Source organism: Rana temporaria, chromosome 5 (assembly GCF_905171775.1).
Source record: "Rana temporaria chromosome 5, aRanTem1.1, whole genome shotgun sequence".
In the NCBI taxonomy this organism is placed as follows: domain Eukaryota; kingdom Metazoa; phylum Chordata; class Amphibia; order Anura; family Ranidae; genus Rana; species Rana temporaria.
The window spans coordinates 420,255,166-420,275,778 of NC_053493.1; the positions used below are offsets into that span (position 1 = coordinate 420,255,166).

The 20,613-nt window shown below is 45.3% G+C and overlaps 1 protein-coding gene across 1 annotated transcript; it reads left to right on the forward strand.

Moving 5' to 3' along the window:
* Positions 1 to 3,237: 3,237 nt before the first annotated feature.
* LOC120941679 (antimicrobial protein CAP18-like) lies at positions 3,238 to 18,618 on the forward strand. Its single transcript, XM_040355223.1, has 5 exons — positions 3,238 to 3,461; positions 11,174 to 11,275; positions 15,645 to 15,707; positions 18,180 to 18,317; positions 18,371 to 18,618. Exons 1-4 carry the CDS (start codon positions 3,288 to 3,290, stop codon positions 18,291 to 18,293), a joined length of 453 nt encoding a protein of 150 aa, XP_040211157.1. The 5' UTR covers positions 3,238 to 3,287; the 3' UTR covers positions 18,294 to 18,317; positions 18,371 to 18,618.
* The last annotated feature ends 1,995 nt before the right edge of the window (positions 18,619 to 20,613 follow it).

Here is a 20,613-nt window from a genome sequence, read left to right on the forward strand (position 1 = left end):
AGTATCACAGGCTCCTCCCATGTACATAGGTATCACAGACTCCTCCCATGTACATAAGTATCACAGGCTCCTCCCATGTACATAGGTATCACAGGCTCCTCCCATGTACATAAGTATCACAGGCTCCTCCCATGTACATAAGTGTCACAGGCTCCTCCCACGTACATGAGTATCACAGGCTCCTCCCATGTACATAAATATCACAGGCTCCTCCCATGTACATAAGTATCACAGGCTCCTCCCATGTACATACGTATCACAGGCTCCTCCCATGTACATACGTATCACCAACTCTTCCCATGTACATAAGTATCACAGGCTCCTCCCATGTACATAAATATCACAGGCTCCTCCCATGTACATAAGTATCACAGGCTCCTCCCATGTACATACGTATCACAGGCTCCTCCCATGTACATACGTATCACCAACTCTTCCCATGTACATAAGTATCACAGGCTCCTCCCATGTACATAGGTTTCACAGACTCCTCCCATGTACATAAGTATCACAGGCTCCTCCCATGTACATAAGTATCACAGGCTCCTCCCATGTACATAAGTATCACAGGCTCCTCCCATGGACATAATTATCACAGCCTTTGTCATACACCCCTCACATTTGTGTAAATATTTTCTTGTATCTTTTCATGTGACAACACTGAAGAAATGACACTTTGCTACAATGTAATGTAGTGAATGTACAGCTTGTATAACAGTGTAAATTTGCCGTCCCCTAGTGGCGTCACTATGGGGGGGGGGGCAGGCCGCACCCGGGTGACACCCGCCAGAGGGGTGACACCAGGGCTTTTTTCAGCTGGAACATGACGGAAGAGAGTTTCGCCATCTCGGTGCTGCCCTGTGCTTTCCGCTCATTACTGTCACTTATAAACACAGAAACCAGGCTTCTGTATTTAGAAGTGACACAGTGCTCCTGTCCTGACCCACCTGTCCCCTGCACCCACCTGCACCATGTACCTACCTGCACCCTGCACCCCACCTACACCATGTACTTACATGCACCATGCACCCACCTGCACTCTGCACCCACCTGAACCCTGCACCCACCTACACCCTGCACACACCAGCACTCTGCACCCACCTGCACCCTGTAGCTCCCTGCACCCACCTGCACCCTGCACCCACCTACACCCTGCACACACCAGCACTCTGCACCCACCTGCACCCTGTAGCTCCCTGCACCTACCTGCACCCTGCACTCACCTACACCCTGCACCCACCTACACCCTGCACACACCAGCACTCTGCACCCACCTGAACCCTGTAGCTCCCTGCACCCACCTGCACCCTGCACTCACCTGCACTCTGCACCCTCCTTGACTCTACACTCTGCACCCACCTGAACTCTGCACTCTGTATGTAGCACCCTCATGGCATTTAATGACCCTTAAGCACCCTCCCCCACCCAGTTGCTGTGTCATGCTCAACCCCCCACCCCCCTACTTTGGGGAAAGGTGTGCAGCTCATTTTAAGGGTTTAGACATTAATGGCTGTGTGTTGAGTTATTTTGGGGGGACGGCAAATTGACACTGTTATACAAGCTGTACACTCACTACACAACATTGTAGATACAAAGTGTAATTTCTTCAGTGTTGTCACATGAAAAGATACAAGAAAAATATTTACAGAAATGTGAGACACTGTAGATATAGATGTAACATACATAGCAATCATGTATTATTGTTCATTTATTTGTATTATTAAAAAATAAATAACAAAAACAACATAATAAATGTAATATAAATAAAAACAGTAATATAACAAATAAAGATAATAATATTAACAATAATAATAACAGCAATATATTAAATATAATATTAATAAATAATATTATTAATACTAATACATGAATAATTATTATTAATAATAATAAATTAATAAATAATGATGATATTATAACTAAATTATTATTATTATAAATATACACTGTTATACAAGCTGTACACGCACTACTTTACATTGTAGCAAAGTGTCATTTCTTCAGTGTTGTCACATGAAAAGATACAAGAAAAGATTTACACAAATGGGAGGGGTGTACTTATTTTGTGAGATACTGGGCTAGATTCAGCATTAATTTACGCCGGCATATCCATAGATACGCCGCGTAAATTCAAAGCTGCGCTGGCGTATCTACTTTCTGTATTCAGAAAGCAAGATAAGCCTACGATCTGACAGGCGTAAGTCTCTTACACCGTCGTATCTTAGGGTGCATTCTCACGCTGGCCGCTAGGTGGCACTTCCGTCGTTTTAGGCGTAGAGTATGCAAATTACCTAGTTACGCCGATTCACAAACGTACGTGCGCCCGGCGGTAGTTTTTTACGTCGTTTGTGTAAGGTTTCTTTCGGCGTAACGTTCCTCCTGCTTCTATGAGACGCACGCAATGTTAAGTATGGACGTCGTTCCCGCTTCGATTCTTGAATTTTTTATGTCGTTTGCATAAGTCGTTCGCGAATGGGGCTGGACGTAATTTACGTTCACGTCGAAACCAATACGTCGTTGCGGCGTACTTGGGAGCAATGCACACTGGGATATGTACACGGACAGCGCATGCGCCGTTCGTAAAAAACGTCAATCGCGTCAGGTCATCACACATTAACATAAAACACGCCCCCCCCCTTCCACATTTGAATTAGGCGGGCTTACGCCGGCCCCATTTAGGCTACGCCGCCGTAACTTAGAAGGCAAGTGCTTTGTGAATACTGCACTTGCCTCTCAAACTTATGGCGGCGTAGCGTAAATACGATACGCTGCGCCGCCGTAACTATGCGCGCCCCTACCTGAATCTAGCCCACTGTGTATAATATTTGAGGGTTCTAAGTAATTTTCTCGCGCCAAAAACACTGATTTTAATATGAGAGAAGTGTCAGGATCGGCCGGGAAGCTGTAAGTGGTGAAATTGTAACGCATTTCCCGCTCCTCTCTAACCGTTATTACCAAATAAGCAGAAATTGTCCAGGTTCTCCTTTTCGCACACTAAAAAAAAGTTTGATTCAGAGATTTTGAATTTGATCTGAGATCTGTGTCTGGCGAGGAGGTGAAGGACGTTGCCGGATTAGAAAGGTTGCGCAAGGAATTTTCTCTGGCAGCTCTTAGATCTGCTGCAATCCCGGGCAGGCTGGGGATGTGGAAATCTTGGCTGGGATTTCACCTTCTAATACCATCTTCCAGGAAGAGACGGGGGCACTATAAAGAGGAAGAGACGGGGACACTATAAAAGGGGAGATTACAGTATCAGGGCCATCACCTTCACCGTCCTCCGAGGGAAGATGAAGGTCTGGCAGTGTGTGGTGTGGCTCTCTGCCCTCACATTGGAGGTCGCTCGCTCTCAGTCTCCGGATCGGGAAGGATGGATCAGAGAAGCTGTGGATCTCTACAACCAGAGAGAAGATGGAGAGTTCCTCTTCAAGCTCCTGTCTGAGCTCCCCGCCGCCCTCCTGGAGGTACAGTATGGAGGGTCCATAATAGACCCGAACATAGCTTTTTTCTCAGAAAATAGGTGCAGGAACTCAACCACGAACCCGTTCAGATTTCACAAATGGTAGAAGGGTCTTTAAGGGGCATTAAATACTAGAATTGCATTACATACAGAGTGTAGAGTTCAGGGGGGTTACACACAGAGTGCAGAGCTGTCACTTGTAAACACAGAAACCAGACTTCTGTGTTTACAAGTGATTGTGGTGAGCGGGCACCAAAGGGTCTGAGCCAGAGGTGGTGGAACTGAGTTCCCCCAAGTTCCCCCTGAAAAAAAGCCCTGGACCCGAATACTCCATAGACAAGATTAGAGCGCACCAAATCAACCACTTAAGGATCAAGCCTCTTTCTGAGATTTGTTGTTTACAAGTTATAAACAATTTTTTTTTGCTAGAAAATTACTTAGAGCCCCCCAAACATTCTATATATTTTTTTCTAACACCCTAGAGAATAAAATGGCGGCTGTTGCAATACTTTCTGTCACGCCGTATTTGCGCAGCGGTCTTACAAGCGCATTTTTTTTGGAAAAAATAAGTCAACAGCTTAGGCGCAGTTCTTGAACTGTATTTGGCGCTTAACAAATAATAAAATCAAATCAAATCAACAGTAAAGTTAGCTCAATTTGTTTTTTTATAATGTGAAAGATAATGTTACGCCGAGTAAAATTGATACCCAACATGTCACGCTTCAAAGTTACGCCCGCTCGTGGAATGGCGACAAACTTTTACCCTTAAAAATCTCCATAGGCGACGTTTAAAAGATAATCTACAGGTTGCATGTTTTGAGTTACAGAGGAGGTCTAGGGCTAGAATTATTGCTCTCGCTCTAACGATCGCGGCGATACCTCACATGTGTGGTTTGAACACCGTTTTCATATGCGGGCGCCGCTCACGTATGCGTTTGCTTCTGCGCACGAGCTCGGCGGGTAGGGCGCTTTTAAAAAATAATAATCTTTTTATTTAATTTATTTATTTTACCAATACGTCGTCGGTGCAACGACGTATTGGTTTCTACGTGAACGTAAATTACGCCCAGTCCTATTCGCGAACGACTTATGCAAACAACGTAAAAAATGCAAATTTCGAAGCGGGAACGACGTCCATACTTAACATTGGCTGCGCCTCCTAATAGCAGGAGCAACGTTACGCCGAAAAAGCCTTACGCAAACGACGTAAAAAACTACCGCCGGGCGCACCTACGTTCGTGAATCGACGTAACTAGGTAATTTGCATATTCTACGCCGAAAACAACGGAAGCGCCCGGGAGAGCGGCGGGTGGGCCCTCTCCCGCCGCCGATAAAAGTGACCTTGCTGCGAATCCGCCGCAGAGACCACTTTTATCTGAAACCGGAACGCCGGCTGAAGAAGAGGATACCTCGGTTATGGTAGATAGCTGCTGCCATAACAGAGATATCCCTCTTCAAACAGCCGGCGTATATCGGCGTGCGGCGCTCCGGAGGGAATTAAGACAAACCAGAAATCAGTGCATCTCAAAAAAAAATTTGAATATCATCAAAAAGTTCATTTATTTCAGTAATTCAATAAAAAAAATGAAACTCATATTTTATATACAGTGGAACCTCGGATTACAAGGATAATCCGTTCCAGGAGAATGCTTGTAATCCAAAGCACTCGCATATCAAAACGAGTTTCCCCATAGAAGTCAATGGAAACGAAAATAATTTGTTCCGCATTGACTTCAATGGCATGCAATACCGCATGCGGTCTGGAGGTGGGGGGGGCGCCAGAGAGCTTTGTAAACACTCGGAAAGGGCTTCTGACCTTTGACCTTTGGGGGAGGTCCCTGTTCCAATTCCTGAGTCCTAGCCATATTCTTCAATGGGAAACCCTAACCCCTAACCCTAAACCCTACCCTAACCCTAACCCTTACCCTAACCTTAACCCTAAACCCTACCCTAACCCTAACCCTAAACCCTAACCCTAAACCCTAACCCCTACCTTAACCCTAACCCTTACCCTTACCCTAACCCCTAACCCTAACCCCAACCCCGTCCCCTAACCCCGTCCCCTAACCCTAACCCTAAACCCTACCCTAACCCTAACCCTTACCCTAACCCTAAACCCTAACCCTAAACCCTAACCCCTACCCTAACCCTAACCCTAACCCTAACCCCTACCCTAACCCTAAACCCTAACCCCAACCCCTAACATCAACCCTAACCCTAAACCCCAACCCCAACCCCTAACCCTAACCCTAAACCCTACCCTAACCCTTACCCTAACCCTAAACCCTAACCCTTACCCTAACCCCTAACCCTAACCCCTACCCTAACCCTAAACCCTAACCCCAACCCCTATCCCCAACCCTAACCCCAACCCCTAAACCTAACCCCAACCCTAACCCTAACCCTAAACCCTAACCCCTAACCCTAAACCCTAACCCCAACCCCTAACCCTAAACCCTAACCCTAAACCCTAACCCCTACCCTAACCCCTTACCCTAAACCCTAACCCCTAACCCTAAACCTAACCCCGTCCCCTAACCAAGTTACGATTTAAAAAATTGCGTTACTCGCAATCCGAGCTTCCGCTGTACATGTATTACACTCAGAGTGATATATTTCAAGCATTTCTTTCTGCCAATTGTGATGATTATGGCATAACCACTTCCCGCCCGGTCAATGGACAATTGACGTCCGGGAAGTGGTTGTGAAATCCTGACTGGTCGCCTATGAGTGCCCATCAGTGCCGCCTATAAGTGCCCATCAGTGCCGCCTATAAGTGCCCAGTGCCGCCTATGAGTGCCCATGAGTGCCGCCTATGAGTGCCCATCAGTGCCGCCTATGAGTGCCCATCAGTGCCGCCTATGAGTGCCCAGTGCCGCCTATGAGTGCCCATCAGTGCCGCCTATTTGTGTCGCCTGTCAGTGTCCGATAGTGCCGCCTCACCGGTGCCCATCAGTGCCACCTCATCGGTGCCCATCAGTGCCACCTCATCGGTGCCCATAATCGAAGTAGAAAACTTACTTATTTACCCAAAAAATTAACAGAAAAAAATAAAAACTGAGGCCCAGATTCTGAAAGGGCTTACGACGGCGCAACGCAATGTACGCCGTGGTAAGTCCTAATCTGGGCCCTTTGTATCTATGCGACTGATTCTTAGAATCAGTTACACATAGATATCCATTAGATCCGACAGGCGTTAGGCTCTTAAGCTGTCGGATCTTAAATGCATTTTTTTTTTTGGCCGCTAGGTGTCGCCTCCGTCGTTTTCCCCGTCGAGTATGCAAATTAGCAAAATACACGAATTCCCAAACGTACGCGCGGTCGACGCAGTGAAGTTACGACGTTTACGTTAGATTTGCGCCACGTAAAGTTGCCCCTGCTATATGAGGGGCAATCAATGTTAAGTATGGCCGTCGTTCCCGCGTCGAAATTTTAAAATTTACGTAGTTTGCGTAAGTCGTCCGTGAATGGGGCTGGACGCCATTTACGTTCACGTCGAAACCAATGACGTCCTTGCGACGTCATTTAGTGCAATGCACGTCGGGAAATTTTAGGGACGGCGCATGCGCAGTACGTTTAATTTAAATGCTCCACGCCCCCTACCCGGCTCATTTGAATTAGGCGGGCTTGCGCCGGGGGATTTACGCTGCGCCGCCGCAACTTTACAGGCAAGTTCTTTGTGAATAAAGCACTTGCCTGTAAAACTTGCAGCGGCGTAACATAAATGTGACATGTTACGCCCGCCGAGTTTTACGCCCATCTACGAGAATATGGGCCTTCATTTTTTTTCTAAATTTTCGGTCTTTTTTTAGTTGTTGCGCAAAAAAATAAAATCGCAGAGGTGATCAAATACCACCAAAAGAAAGCTCTATTTGTGGGAACGAAATGATAAAAAATTTCATTTGGGTGACCGCGCAATTGTCATTCAAAGTGTGACAGCGCTGAAAGCTGAAATTGTCCTGGGCAGGAAGGGGGGTAAGTGCCCCCCGGTATGGAAGTGGTTAAAGCTAGTGAAGCCCCCCCAAAATTCAGGATCTCGCAAAATTAGAATACAGTGGAATGCGGTTAACAAGCGTTTTTAATAACTCGGTTTGCGAGTGTTGTCTCGCAACACAAGCAGGATTCAAGCCAATGGGGTGTGCAGTACCGCATTTGGCCAGAGGTGCGGGGGGCGCCAGTGAACAGCCAGCTTCTTTAGCAATGGTCTTTTGTGACTTATACTCATTGTGGAAGGTGTCAGTGACTGTCTTGTGGACAACTGTCAAGTCGTCAGCCTTCCCGATGATTGTGTAACCTACTGAACCCGACTGAGAGACCATTTAGAGCAGAGGTGTCAAACCGGTGGCCGAGGCAAAATGGGACTTGTAGTTCCTCAACAGCTGGAGGGCCGCCAGTTTGACAACCCCCGGATTTAAAGGCTCAGGAAAACCTTTACAGGTGTTTTGAGTTAATTAGCTGATTAGAGTGTGTCAGTCTTGCAATGCCTCGTGGGACTTGTGGTTTCGCAACAGCTGGAGGGCCACCAGTTTTGAGAGCCCTGCTAAATGGTCTCTCAGTCTGGCTCTGTAGGTTACACAATGATGGGGAAGACTGATGACTTGAGAGCTGTCCTCCAGAAGACAGTCACTGACACCTTCCACCAGGAGGGCAAGTCACAAAAGACCATTGCTAAAGAAGCTGGCTGCTCACAGAGTGCTGTATCCAAGCATAATAATGGAACATTGAGTGGAAGGAGAAAGTGTGGAAGAAAAAAGGTGCACAAGCAACAGTGATAACCGCAGCCATGAGAGGATTACAAAGACAATTCAAGAATTTGGGGGAGATTCACAAGGGATGCATTTGATGGGCACAGTGGCTGCATTCAATGGGCACAGTGGCAGCGTTCGATGGGCACAATGGCTGCATTCGATGGGCACAGTAGCTGTGATCCATGGGCACAGTGGCTGCATTCGATGGGCACAGTGGCTGCATTCAATGGGCACAGTGGCTGCATTCGATGGGCACAGTGGCTGTGTTTGATGGGCACAGTGACTGCGTTCGATGGGCACAGTGGCTGCATTTGATGGGCACAGTGGCTGCATTCGATGGGCACAGTGGCTGTGTTTGATGGGCACAGTGGCTGCGTTCGATGGGCACAGTAGCTGCGTTCCATGGGCACAGTGGCTGCGTTTGATGGGCACAGTGACTGCATTTGATGGGCACAGTGGCTGCGTTCGATGGGCACAGTGGCTGTGTTTGATGGGCACAGTGACTGCGTTCGATGGGCACAGTGGCTGCATTTGATGGGCACAGTGACTGCATTTGATGGGCACAGTGGCTGCGTTCGATGGGCACAGTGGCTGTGTTTGATGGGCACAGTGGCTGCATTCAATGGGCACAGTGGCAGCGTTCGATGGGCACAATGGCTGCATTCGATGGGCACAGTGGCTGCGTTTGATGGGCACAGTGGCAGCGTTTGATGGGCACAGTAGCTGCGTTTGATGGGCACAGTGGCAGCGTTCAATGGGCACAGTGCCAACATTTGATGGGCAAAGTGGCAGCGTTTGATGGGCACAGTAGCTACGTTCGATGGGCACAGTAGCTACGTTCGATGGGCACAGTAGCTACGTTCGATGGGCACAGTGGCTGCCATCGATGGGCACAGTGGCTGCGTTCGATGGGCACAGTGGCAGCGTTCGATGGGCACAGTAGCTGCGTTCGATGGGCACAGTAGCTGTGTTCAATGGGCACAGTGACAGCATTGGCAAGAGCATTTTTTACAATTCGGCACTGCGTCGCTTTAGCTGACAATTGCGCGGTCGTGCGACGTGGCTCCCAAACAAAATTGGCGTCCTTTTTTCCCCACAAATAGAGCTTTCTTTTGGTGGTATTTGATCACCTCTGCGGTTTTTATTTTTTGCGCTATAAACAAAAATAGAGCGACAATTTTGAAAAAAAAACAATATTTTTTACTTTTTGCTATAATAAATATCCCCAAAAATATATAAAAAAAACTATTTTTTTCCCTCAGTTTAGGCCGATACGTATTCTTCTACATATTTTACGTAAAAATAAGTGTTTATTGATTTGTTTGCGCAAAAGTTATAGCGTTTACAAAATAGGGGATAGTTTTATGGTATTTTTATTGTTCATTTATTTTTTACCAGTAATGGTGTTGATCTGCGATTTTTAGCGGTACTGCGACATTGCGGTGGACAGATCAGACACTTTTGACACATTTTAGGGAAGGTGTTCTGTAGTCCTGTCCTTGGGTGACAACACTGTTCCTCCATAGATGCAGTACAAAATCGATGTTGTCACCCTAGGCTGGGACTACCGAATACTTTCCCCTCTTCTCATCCCCATAAGATAGGTTAGTCATGTCCTTGGGTGACAACGCTGCTCCTCCATACACACAGTGCAAAATCTACATTGTCACCCAAGGTTAGTTCTACAGAGCACATCCCCCTCTCCTCATCCCCATAACATAGCGAAGGTGTTCTGTAGTCCTGTCGTAGGATGACAACGCTACTCTTCTATAGATACAGTGCAGTAAGTGGAGTGTTGCTGCCAGGGCCGCCATCAGGGGGGTACAGGCAGTACACCTGTAAGGGGCCCGGAGGTCCCCAGGGGCCCGGATGGCAACCCCCCTTTTTTTTAATATATTTATTTTATTTTTTATTAAATTTAAATTTTTTTTTTTTTTTTTTTAGGGGTCCGAAGGTCCCCAGGGGCCCGGAGATCCCCAGGGCCCTGGATGACAACCCCCCTTTTTTTATTAAAAAAAAACTTTTTTTTATATATTTTTTTATTTCTTTTATTTTTATATATATATTATTATTATTATTATTATTATTATTATTTTTTTATTAAAAAAAAAACTTTTTTTATATATTTTTTTATTTCTTTTATTTTTATATATATATTATATATATATATATATATATATATATATATATATATATATATATATATATATATATATATATATTATTATTATTATTATTAAAGGTCCCAGAGGTCCCCAGGGCCCCGAATGGCAACCCCCCTTTTTTTTTATAATTTTTTAATATATATATATATATATTTTTTTTTTTTTATTATTAAAGGTCCCAGAGGTCCCCAGGGCCCTGGATGGCAACCCCTTTTTTTTTTTTATGTTTCTTTTTATTATTAAAGGGCCCAGAGGTTTCTTTTTTTTATTATTAAAGGGCCCAGAGGTTCCGGATGGCAACCCCCCTTTTTTTTGCAATTTCTTTTTATAAAAAAAAAAATACATTTATTAAAGGGCCCAGAGGTCCCCAGGGCCCCAGATGGCAAAAAAAAAAATCAATATATATTTTTTCTTTTCTTTCTTTTTTTCTTTTTATTAAAGGGCCCAGCAGAGGTCCCCAGGGCCCCGGATGGCTACCCCCCCCCCCTTTTTTATATATATTTTTCTTTATTTCTCCTTCTAAATTCATGGCAGCCCCCCCTTCTCAATTTCAGGGGGCGGCAGCACCCCCCCCCCCCCGGTTCTCTGCTCCAGGGGGCCCATGCCTGAAGCTGTGTAAGGGGCCCCATAATTCCTGATGGCGGCCCTGGTTGCTGCCCTAGTACAGGAAGTGTGTTACTGGCAGGATCACCAGGAAAAGTAAAGGCTGTAAAAAAAAAGAAAACAAATGCAGCCATCGAATCTAAGGACAGATAAGCTGCAATATGTTACATTTTTGCTCTTGGGTCTTTTTTTTTCCGCAGGAGGAGGGAGACTCTCCAGCTATCGGTTTCTTGATAAAGGAGACGGACTGCCCCAAATCTGAGGAGAATGACTTGGAGGGATGCGACTACAAGAAGGACGGGGTGAGGAAATCAATCAATAATCGATAACTAGAGATGAACCAATATTATTAATATAATAATAATAATAATAATAATAATAATAATAATATTTATTTTAATAATTTTAATAATCATTTTAAAAATAATAATAATTTTTTTAATAATAATAATAATAATAATATTTATTTTAATAATTTTAATAATAATTTTAAAAATAATAATAATGTTAATAATAATAATAATAATAATAATATTTATTTTAATAATTTTAATAATCATTTTAAAAATAAAAATAATTTTAATAATAATAATAATAATAATAATAATAATAATAATAATATTTATTTTAATAATTTTAATAATCATTTTAAAAATAATAATAATTTTAATAATAATAATAATAATAATAATAATAATAATAATAATAATAATATTTATTTTAATAATTTTAATAATCATTTTAAAAATAATAATAATTTTAATAATAATAATAATAATAATAATAATAATAATATTTATTTTAATAATTTTAATAATCATTTTAAAAATAATAATAATTTTAATAATAATAATAATATTTATTTTAATAATTTTAATAATCATTTTAAAAATAATAATAATTTTAATAATAATAATAATAATATTTATTTTAATAATTTTAATAATAATTTTAAAAATAATAATAATTTTAATAATCATAATAATAATAATAATAATAATAATAATAATAATAATATTTATTTTAATAATTTTAATAATAATTTTAAAAATAATAATAATTTTAATAATAATAATATTTTCTAATATTTGCCGATACCAATTACCCATAATTCATAACTCGGGATGAATCAATATTATTATTATTTTTTTATTTTTATTTTTTTAATACTCGCCGATACCAATTACCGATCCCGGTTTACACGTCAGCAATGGCACTGAAAAGTTATTTACAAATTAATATTTTTTTTTTGCACTTTTTTTTCAATGTGAAACGTGTAAATATATGTAAAAGGTGCAAAAATATCAACAAACAGCGGAATAAAAAAAATAAAAAGTTTTAATCATTAATAGTTTATAAAAATAGAAGTAAATAAATAAATCAGCAGGAAAATAATAATTAAATGGAGAAGGATAATAATGAGTTAATTAAGGCTGATTAACATTTAATAAAAAAAAAAAAAGATATATATATATTTTTTTTACTTGACAGGTTGCTTTAGCCACTTCAGCCCCGGAAGGATTTACCCCCCTTCCTGACCAGGCCACTTTTTGCGATTCGGCACTGCGTCACTTTAACTGACAATTGCGCGGTCGTGCGACGTGGCTCCCAAACAAAATTGGCCCCACAAATAGAGCTTTCTTTTGGTGGTATTTGATCACCTCTGCGGTTTTTATTTTTTGTGCTATAAACAAAAATAGAGCGACAATTGTGAAAAAAAATCAATATTTTTTACTTTTTGCTATAATAAATATCCCCCAAAAACATATATAAAAAAACATATTTTTTCCCTCAGTTTAGGCCGATAAGTATTCTTCTACATATTTACACTTATTCGCAATAAGCATTTATTGATTGGTTTGTGCAAAAGTTATAGCATTTACAAAATAGGGGGTATTTTTATGGCATTTTTATTAATATTTTAATATAGTAATGGCGGCGATCAGTGATTTTTTTTCGGTACTGCGACATTATGGCGGACACATCGGAGACTTTAGACAAATTTTTGGGACCATTGTCATTTTCACAGCGAAAAGTGCTATAAAAATGCATTGATTACTGTGAAAATGACACTGGCAGGGAAGGGGTTAACCACTAGGTGGCGCTGTAGAGGTTAAGTGTGTCCTAGGGAGTGATTCTTACTGTAGGGGGGGGTGGCTTGACAGGGAGCACTCTTTAAGTGCCCGGCCGTGGCTTGCGGGCGCGCCCGTGACCCGTTCCGAAGCTCCGTGACTGCGGGACCCGATCGCCGCTGGAGTCCCGTGATCGGTCCCCGGAGCTGAAGAACGGGGAGAGGTGAGTGTAAACACAGCTTCCCCGTTCTTCACTGTGGCGCCGTCATCGATCGTGTGTTCCATTATATAGGCAAACACAATCAATGACATCACACCTACAGCCACACCCCCCTACAGTTAGAAACACAGATGAGGTCACACATAACCCCTTCAACGCCCCCTTGTGGTTAACTCCCAAACTGAAATCTTCATTTTCACAGTAATCAGTGCATTTTAAATGCATTTTTTGCTGTGAAAATGACAATGGTCCCAAAAATGTGTCAAAATTGTCCGAAGTGTCCGCCATAATGTCGCAGTCACGAAAAAAAATCGCTGATCGCCGCCATTAGTAGTAAAACAAAAAAAAAATGCCATAAAACTATCCCCTATTTTGTAAACGCTATAAATTTTGCGCAAACCAACCGATAAACGCTTATTGCGATTTTTTTTACCAAAAATAGGTAGAATACGTATCGGCCTAAACTGAGGAAAAAATAAATGTGTTTTTATATATTTTTGGGGGATATTTATTATAGCAAAAAGTTAAAAATATTGTTTTTTTTTTTTCAAAATTGTCGCTCTATTTTTGTTTATAGCGCAAAAAATAAAAACCGCAGAGGTGATCAAATACCACCAAAAGAAAGCTCTATTTGTGGGAAAAAAAGGACGCCGATTTTGTTTGGGAGCCACGTCGCACGACCGCGCAATTGTCAGTTAAAGCGGCGCAGTGCCGAATCGCAAAAACTGTCCGGGTCCTTTACCTGTCTAAAGGTCCGGGTCTTAAGTGGTTAAGTGTAGGGGGGGGGGGCCGCAATGGCCTTGAAACCGCAGTTGCGGCACAGGGGTGTAAGAGTTAACGGCCTCTGAAATGCGATCCACCGCGGATTGTTTTTCAGAGGAGCAGTTACGCCGGCGGCATGCGTGAAGCGAGCTCTTAGGGATTTATAACAAGCTGACGGATCGAACCAACGGGCTCCAGATGCCTTCTACACATGCGGAGGGTTTGATTTCCTGGTTCTGTGTGCATCCGTTCTCCTTCTCAGCATTTGGTAGGTGAGCGGCGCTGAAGTGGGGAAATCGGTTCTCAGGTAGAATCAGGCCCGGATTTCCCACAAGGCCACCGAGGCCAGGCCTCGGGGTGGCAGGGCACAGAGGGGCGGCAGCGGCATGGAGTCCCCCCCCCCCACACACACATACCTCTCTCTCCCCCCCCCCCACACACACATACCTCTCTCTCCCCTCTCTCTCCGTTCCCCCCCCCCCACCTACCCCCCTCTCCCCTCTCTCTCCGTCCCCCCCCCCCCACACACACATACCTCTCTCTCCCCTCTCTCTCCGTTCTCCCCCCGGCCGCCGAGTCTGTCTCCTGTCCCTCCCCCCGATGTACACAGTGAGAGGGGAGAGCTGTGCTCTTCCCATCTCAGCTGTGACAGGAGTTCTAGCACAGCGCTAGGACTCCTGTTTTGGAGGTGACAGGGTCAATAAAGAGAACCTGTCACCTCCAATTGCTATCACACAGGTACCGTATTTATCGGCGTATACCGCGCACTTTTTTGCCCTGAAAATCAGGGCAAAATCGTGGGTGCGCGGTATATACGCCGATACCCGCTTTCCCGCGCCGAGTTTGAATACTGCGCCGGCATATACCTAGCGCAGTACACTTGTGAATAGTCGGGCAGTCTCGGCTCCTTCTGCGCTCACGTCCTGGACGTACAGGACTTCAGCGCGAGAGTTGCCGAGCCTGCCCGAAGATACACGAGTGTACTGCGCTCGGTATATGTCGGCGCAGTATTTAAACTCGGCACGGGAAACGAGCGGGGAGGACGCGAGGACGCCGGACCCGCCGAAGAGGACACCCGAAGCCGCAGACGGACGCCACGCAAGACACCAAAACTGTTAGTACAAAAGATCTTTTTTCCACAGGAATTGGGGCAACTTTAGGGGTGCACGCTATACGCGGGAGCGCGTTATACCCCGATAAATACGGTAATTGTTTTCTCCTGTGTGATTGCAATAAAGTTAGGTGAAAAAAAAATAAGAAATAGTTAAATTAATAAAATAAAAAAGTAAAGAATAAGAAAAATAATAATAAAAAAAAAAGAAAAGTATACAAAAAAAAGTAAACGACAAGCTACAAATAAAAAAAAAAAAAAAAAGTAACAAAAAAGTAAAAAAAAAAAAATTTGAACTAACCGTCCGCCCCTGCCATCCGGTTACCATTCTCTGTTGATTTGGGGGGGGGGTTTGGTTGGCAGGGAGGGGGTGCATTGCGGAACCTGGCCTTGGGGCGGCACGGAGAGCAAATCCAGCCCTGGGTTGAATGTTCCTCTGATATTCTCTCTGTCTGATCCGAACATTCGCGTCTCCGATACTAACAGGAGATTTGTGTGCTTTGCAGGAGGTGAAGGTCTGCGCTCTCCAGCAGGAGGAGGAGGATGTGAAATGCGTCAGTCTGTCCGAGGTAAAGAATAAAACCGGCACGCCGCTCATCAATTTATAGCAGGAAAGAAACGCCACGGGACGGATCACAGCGAGCCCATCGGGCAATCCCCACCCCTTCACACAAATAGAACTTTCTTTTGGTCGTATTTAATCACCTCGGGGGGGGGGGGGGATATTTTTTGCTGAATAAAAACAAACTGAACATTTTTAAAAAAAAAATATTCCTTCACTGATGAGCACTGATGGGCACTAATAGGCAGCACTGATGGGCAGGACTAATGGGCATGGATAGGTGGCACTGATAAGCAGCACTGAAGGACACTGATAAGTAGTTTTAAAAGGCATGGATAGGCAGCACTGATGGGTACTGATAGGCAGCACTGATGGGCAGGACTAATAAGCATGGATAGGTTGCACTGATAGGCAGCACTGAAGGGCACTGATAGGCAGCACTGATGGGCACTGATAGGCAGCACTTATGGGCAGGACTAATGGGCATGGATAGGTGGCACTGATAAGCAGCACTGATAGGCAGCTCTAAAAGGCATGGATAGGCTGCACTAATGGGCATGGATAGGCAGCACTGATGGGCACTGATAGGCAGCACTGATGGGCAGGACTAATAAGCATGGATAGGTTGCACTGATAGGCAGCACTGAAGGGCACTGATAGACAGCACTGATGGGCACTGATAGGCAGCACTGATGGGCACTGATAGGCAGCACTGATGGGCAGGACTAATAAGCATGGATAGGTGGCACTGATAGGCAGCTCTGAGGGCACTGATAGACAGCACTGATGGGCACTGATAGGCAGCACTGATGGGCACTGATAGGCAGCACTGATGGGCAGGACTAATAAGCATGGATAGGTGGCACTGATAGGCAGCTCTGAAGAGCATTGATAGGCAGCTCTAAAGGGCATGGATAGGCTGCACTGATGGGCATGAATAGGCAGCACTGATGGGCATTGATTGGCACTGATGAGGCAGAACTGATGAGGCAGCACTGATGGGCACGGATGAAGGGGCACTGATGAGGCAGCCCTGATGGGCATTGATTGGTGGCACTAATGGGCGGCACCCATGGCAGCACTGGAGGGCACCGATTGCCAGCACTGGTGGGACTGCCCTGATTATCAGTGTAGATGTCCCTTTTAGAGAGGCCGGTTATCGGCTCTCTTATCCTTTCCTCACGCTGTCAGCGTAAGGAAAGGAATGCCGAGAACTGGCCTCTGGTTATCTCCATGATCAGCTGTGATTGGACATAGCCAATCACGTGGTAAAGAGACGCCAGATCTCCAGATACGCCGTCGTAACTCTGAGGCCCCATACACACGAGAGGATCCATCCGCTGAAAAATCTCAGCGGATCGGTTTCAGCGGATAGATCCCCTGGTGTGTACGTTCCTGCGGATATTTCCGATTTCCAGCAGATAAAAATTTCCTAACATGCTAAGAAATCTATCTGCTGGAATCGGCTTCAGCGGATCGATCCGTCCGAACCCGTCCCTTGCATGCGTCGTAATGATTCGACGCATGCGTGGATATCCTTATATGACAGCGTCGCGCACGTCGCCGCGTCATCATCGCGGCGACGGCGCGACACGTCACCGCGATGGGAATTTGGCGCGGATTTTCATCCGATGGTGAGTACACTCCATTGGATAAAAATCCTCAGAGGATTTATTCGCGGATACGGTCCGGCGGACCGTATCCGCAAATCAATCCTATCGTGTGTACCAGGCCTGAGTGCGGGCCGTCGCATCTCGGCGTCTGATTTTATAGAATCAGATACGCCTCAATGTTGCCTAGATACGAGCGACGTAAGTCTTCTACACCGTCGTATCCTACGGTGCAATATTTACGCTGACCGCTAGGGGCGCTTCCCTAGACTTCCGTGTTGAATATGCAAATTAGGTAGATAGGCCGATTCAGAAACATGCGTCCGCCCGGCGCATTTTTTTTACGTCTATTACGTTAGGCTTTTTCCGGCGTAAAGTTACCCCCGCTATATGAGGGGTATCCTATGTTAATCATGGACGTCGTTCCCGCGTCGAATTTTAAAAATTTTACGTTGTTTGCGTAAGTCGTTGGCGAATAGGGCTGTACGTAAGCTACGTTCACGTCTAAAGCATTGACGATTTGCGGCGTAATTTCGAGCATGCGCACTGGGATTCTTTCACGAACGGCGCATGCGCCGTTCGAAAAAAAACGTCAAATGCGTGGGGTCACAATTCATTTAAATAAAACACGCCCACATCATCCACATTTGAATTAGGCGGGCTTACGCCGGACCACATACGTTACGCCGCCGTAACTTAGGGCGTACGTTTTTTCAGAATACGGAACTTGCGCCCTAATTTACGGCGGCGTAACGTATCTGAGATACGCTACGCCCGTGGATAGATACACAATTGTATCTGAATCCGGGCCTGGGACTTTGTAGAAGGCAGGTACGTGGAAATTATTGTTGCTTTTTTTCTTGTTTCAGAAATCGCGCAGCAAGCGATCCAGCAAAAAGAAAAAGTGCAAATTCTTCTGCAAAGTGAAAAATAAGATCAAATCTATCGGCTTCCAGATCCCTATCAGTATCCCGTTTAAATAATATGTCACCGCGCCATGAGTGCAGGACGAGCGCCGCCCGCCAACGCTCTCCCCGTGTACACCGCGCCATCAGTGCAGGACGAGCTCCGCCCGCCAATGCTCCCTCCCGTGTACACCGCGCCATCAGTGCAGGACGAGCGCCGCCCGCCAACGCTCTCCCCGTGTACACCGCGCTAAACCTCCGCTTCATCGGAAATGTTCTCTATTATGGATACATTGTATACTGTGTGTGTGGATTTGTATCGGATGATCTGCAGGTGACGCTTTTTATTTTCTTCCAACATTTCCGCAAATGAACCCAAATAAAATTATATTCCTGAAATCTGTGCCGGGCTTTACTTCAGTCTCTGTACCAGAGGAGCTTACACTCTAATGCCCCCCCCCCCACAGTCACATCAGTCTCTGTACAGAGGAGCTTACACTCTAGTGTTCCCTCCCCCCCACAGTCACACACTATTATTATTATACATTTCTATAGTTCTGACGTTTACTGCAGGTGCTGTACAGAGAACACTGAGCCAATCACATCAGTCTCTGTACCAGAGGAGCTTACACTCTAATGTCCCCTCCCCCCACAGTCACATCAGTCTCTGTACCAGAGGAGCTTACACTCTAATCTCCCCCCCCCCACAGTCACATCAGTCTCTGTATAGAGGAGCTTACACTCTAATGCCCCCCCCCCCTCAGTCACATCAGTCTCTGTACAGAGGAGCTTACACTCTAATGCCCCCCCCCCCCCCAGTCACATCAGTCTCTGTACAGAGGAGCTTACACTCTAATGTCCCCCCTCCACAGTCACATCACTCTTTGTACCAGAGGAGCTTACACTCTAATGTCCCCTCCCCCCACATCACATCAGTCTCTGTACAGAGGAGCTTACACTCTAATCTCCCCTCCCCCCCACAGTCACATCAGTCTCTGTACAGAGGAGCTTACACTCTAATGTCCCCTCCCCCCACATCACATCAGTCTCTGTACAGAGGAGCTTACACTCTAATGTCCCCCCCACAGTCACATCAGTCTCTGTACAGAGGAGCTTACACTCTAATGTCCCCCCTCCCCACAGTCACATCAGTCTCTGTACAGAGGAGCTTACACTCTCCAGCTGCTTCACTCTCCTCCTCTGACAGGAGGAGGGAGAGAGGGAGGATGGACTTGGGAAGGAAACACAGCGGCGGCACAGTCTCTCCTCCTCTGATCCACTCCTGTCAGTTTCCGGTGGAGAGAGCTGCCTCTGGACACAGACAAGAGGAGGAGGCAGAAGAGGAGCACTCTGGCACTTCAGCGCCCCCACCTCTGTGGCGCCTGGGTGCGCTGCACCCCGTGCACCTATCCAGGATGGGCCCTGGGTGCCGAGGTTCGCCATCATTGGCCTAGGCTTATACTCGAGTCAATACGTTTTAGGTAAAATAAGGTGCCTCGGCTTATATTCGGGTCGGCTTATACTCCAGTATATATGGTAGTAGCTGACACCAAACATACATATTGAAATAAACCATCAGAAACGATTCCCTACAATATAATTCCATGCTACATACACACAGATAACACTGAGGCTGGGTTCACACTGGAGAACGGAGCGGCTCACAGCAGGAGTCCGGGGTGCGTTTGCGTTCATCATTTCGGGTCCTAATTTCATCCTGAATTTTGGGCTGAATTCTGACTTGAAACGGACCAAAAGTCACACACAAGCCACTGCGGAGATGTGTGAACCGGCTCCAGAGAGGGACGGTCACAATCTCCTGCTATGCGAATTGGATGCAGACATAGGCATGCGCACGGGGTGTGCCAGGTGTGCCCAGGCACACCCTAATCACCCTGTGCAGCACAGATTCCCTCTACTGCCCTGGCTCTCCTCCTCCTTCCCCCCGCAGCACTGCCGGCTTCCCTCCTCTACTCTTCCTCCGGATGTTTTAGGATGAACATCGTGAGTGATCGGTAGTATGTGTTTGAGCTTTGGGGTGCACACCCTAATGTAATAGGCTGCGCACACCTATGGATGCAGGGAAATCTGCATCCAATTCGCAATAGTGTAAACCCAGCTTGAGTGGTGGAAAACATAAGGGGCCAGATTCAGAAAGATCAGCGGGTCTTTCTGCTGGCATAACGTATCCCCGATACGTTACGCCGCTGTAACTTTGGGCGCAAGTTCTGTATTCAGAAAGAACTTGCGCCCTTATTTACGGCGGCGTAACGGATGTGTTGCGGCGTAAGGCCGCGTAATTCAAATGGGGATGTTGGGGGCGTGTTTTATTTAAATTTGACTTGACCCCGCGTTTTTTACGTTTTTTTTTAACGGCGCATGCGCCGTCCGTAAAATA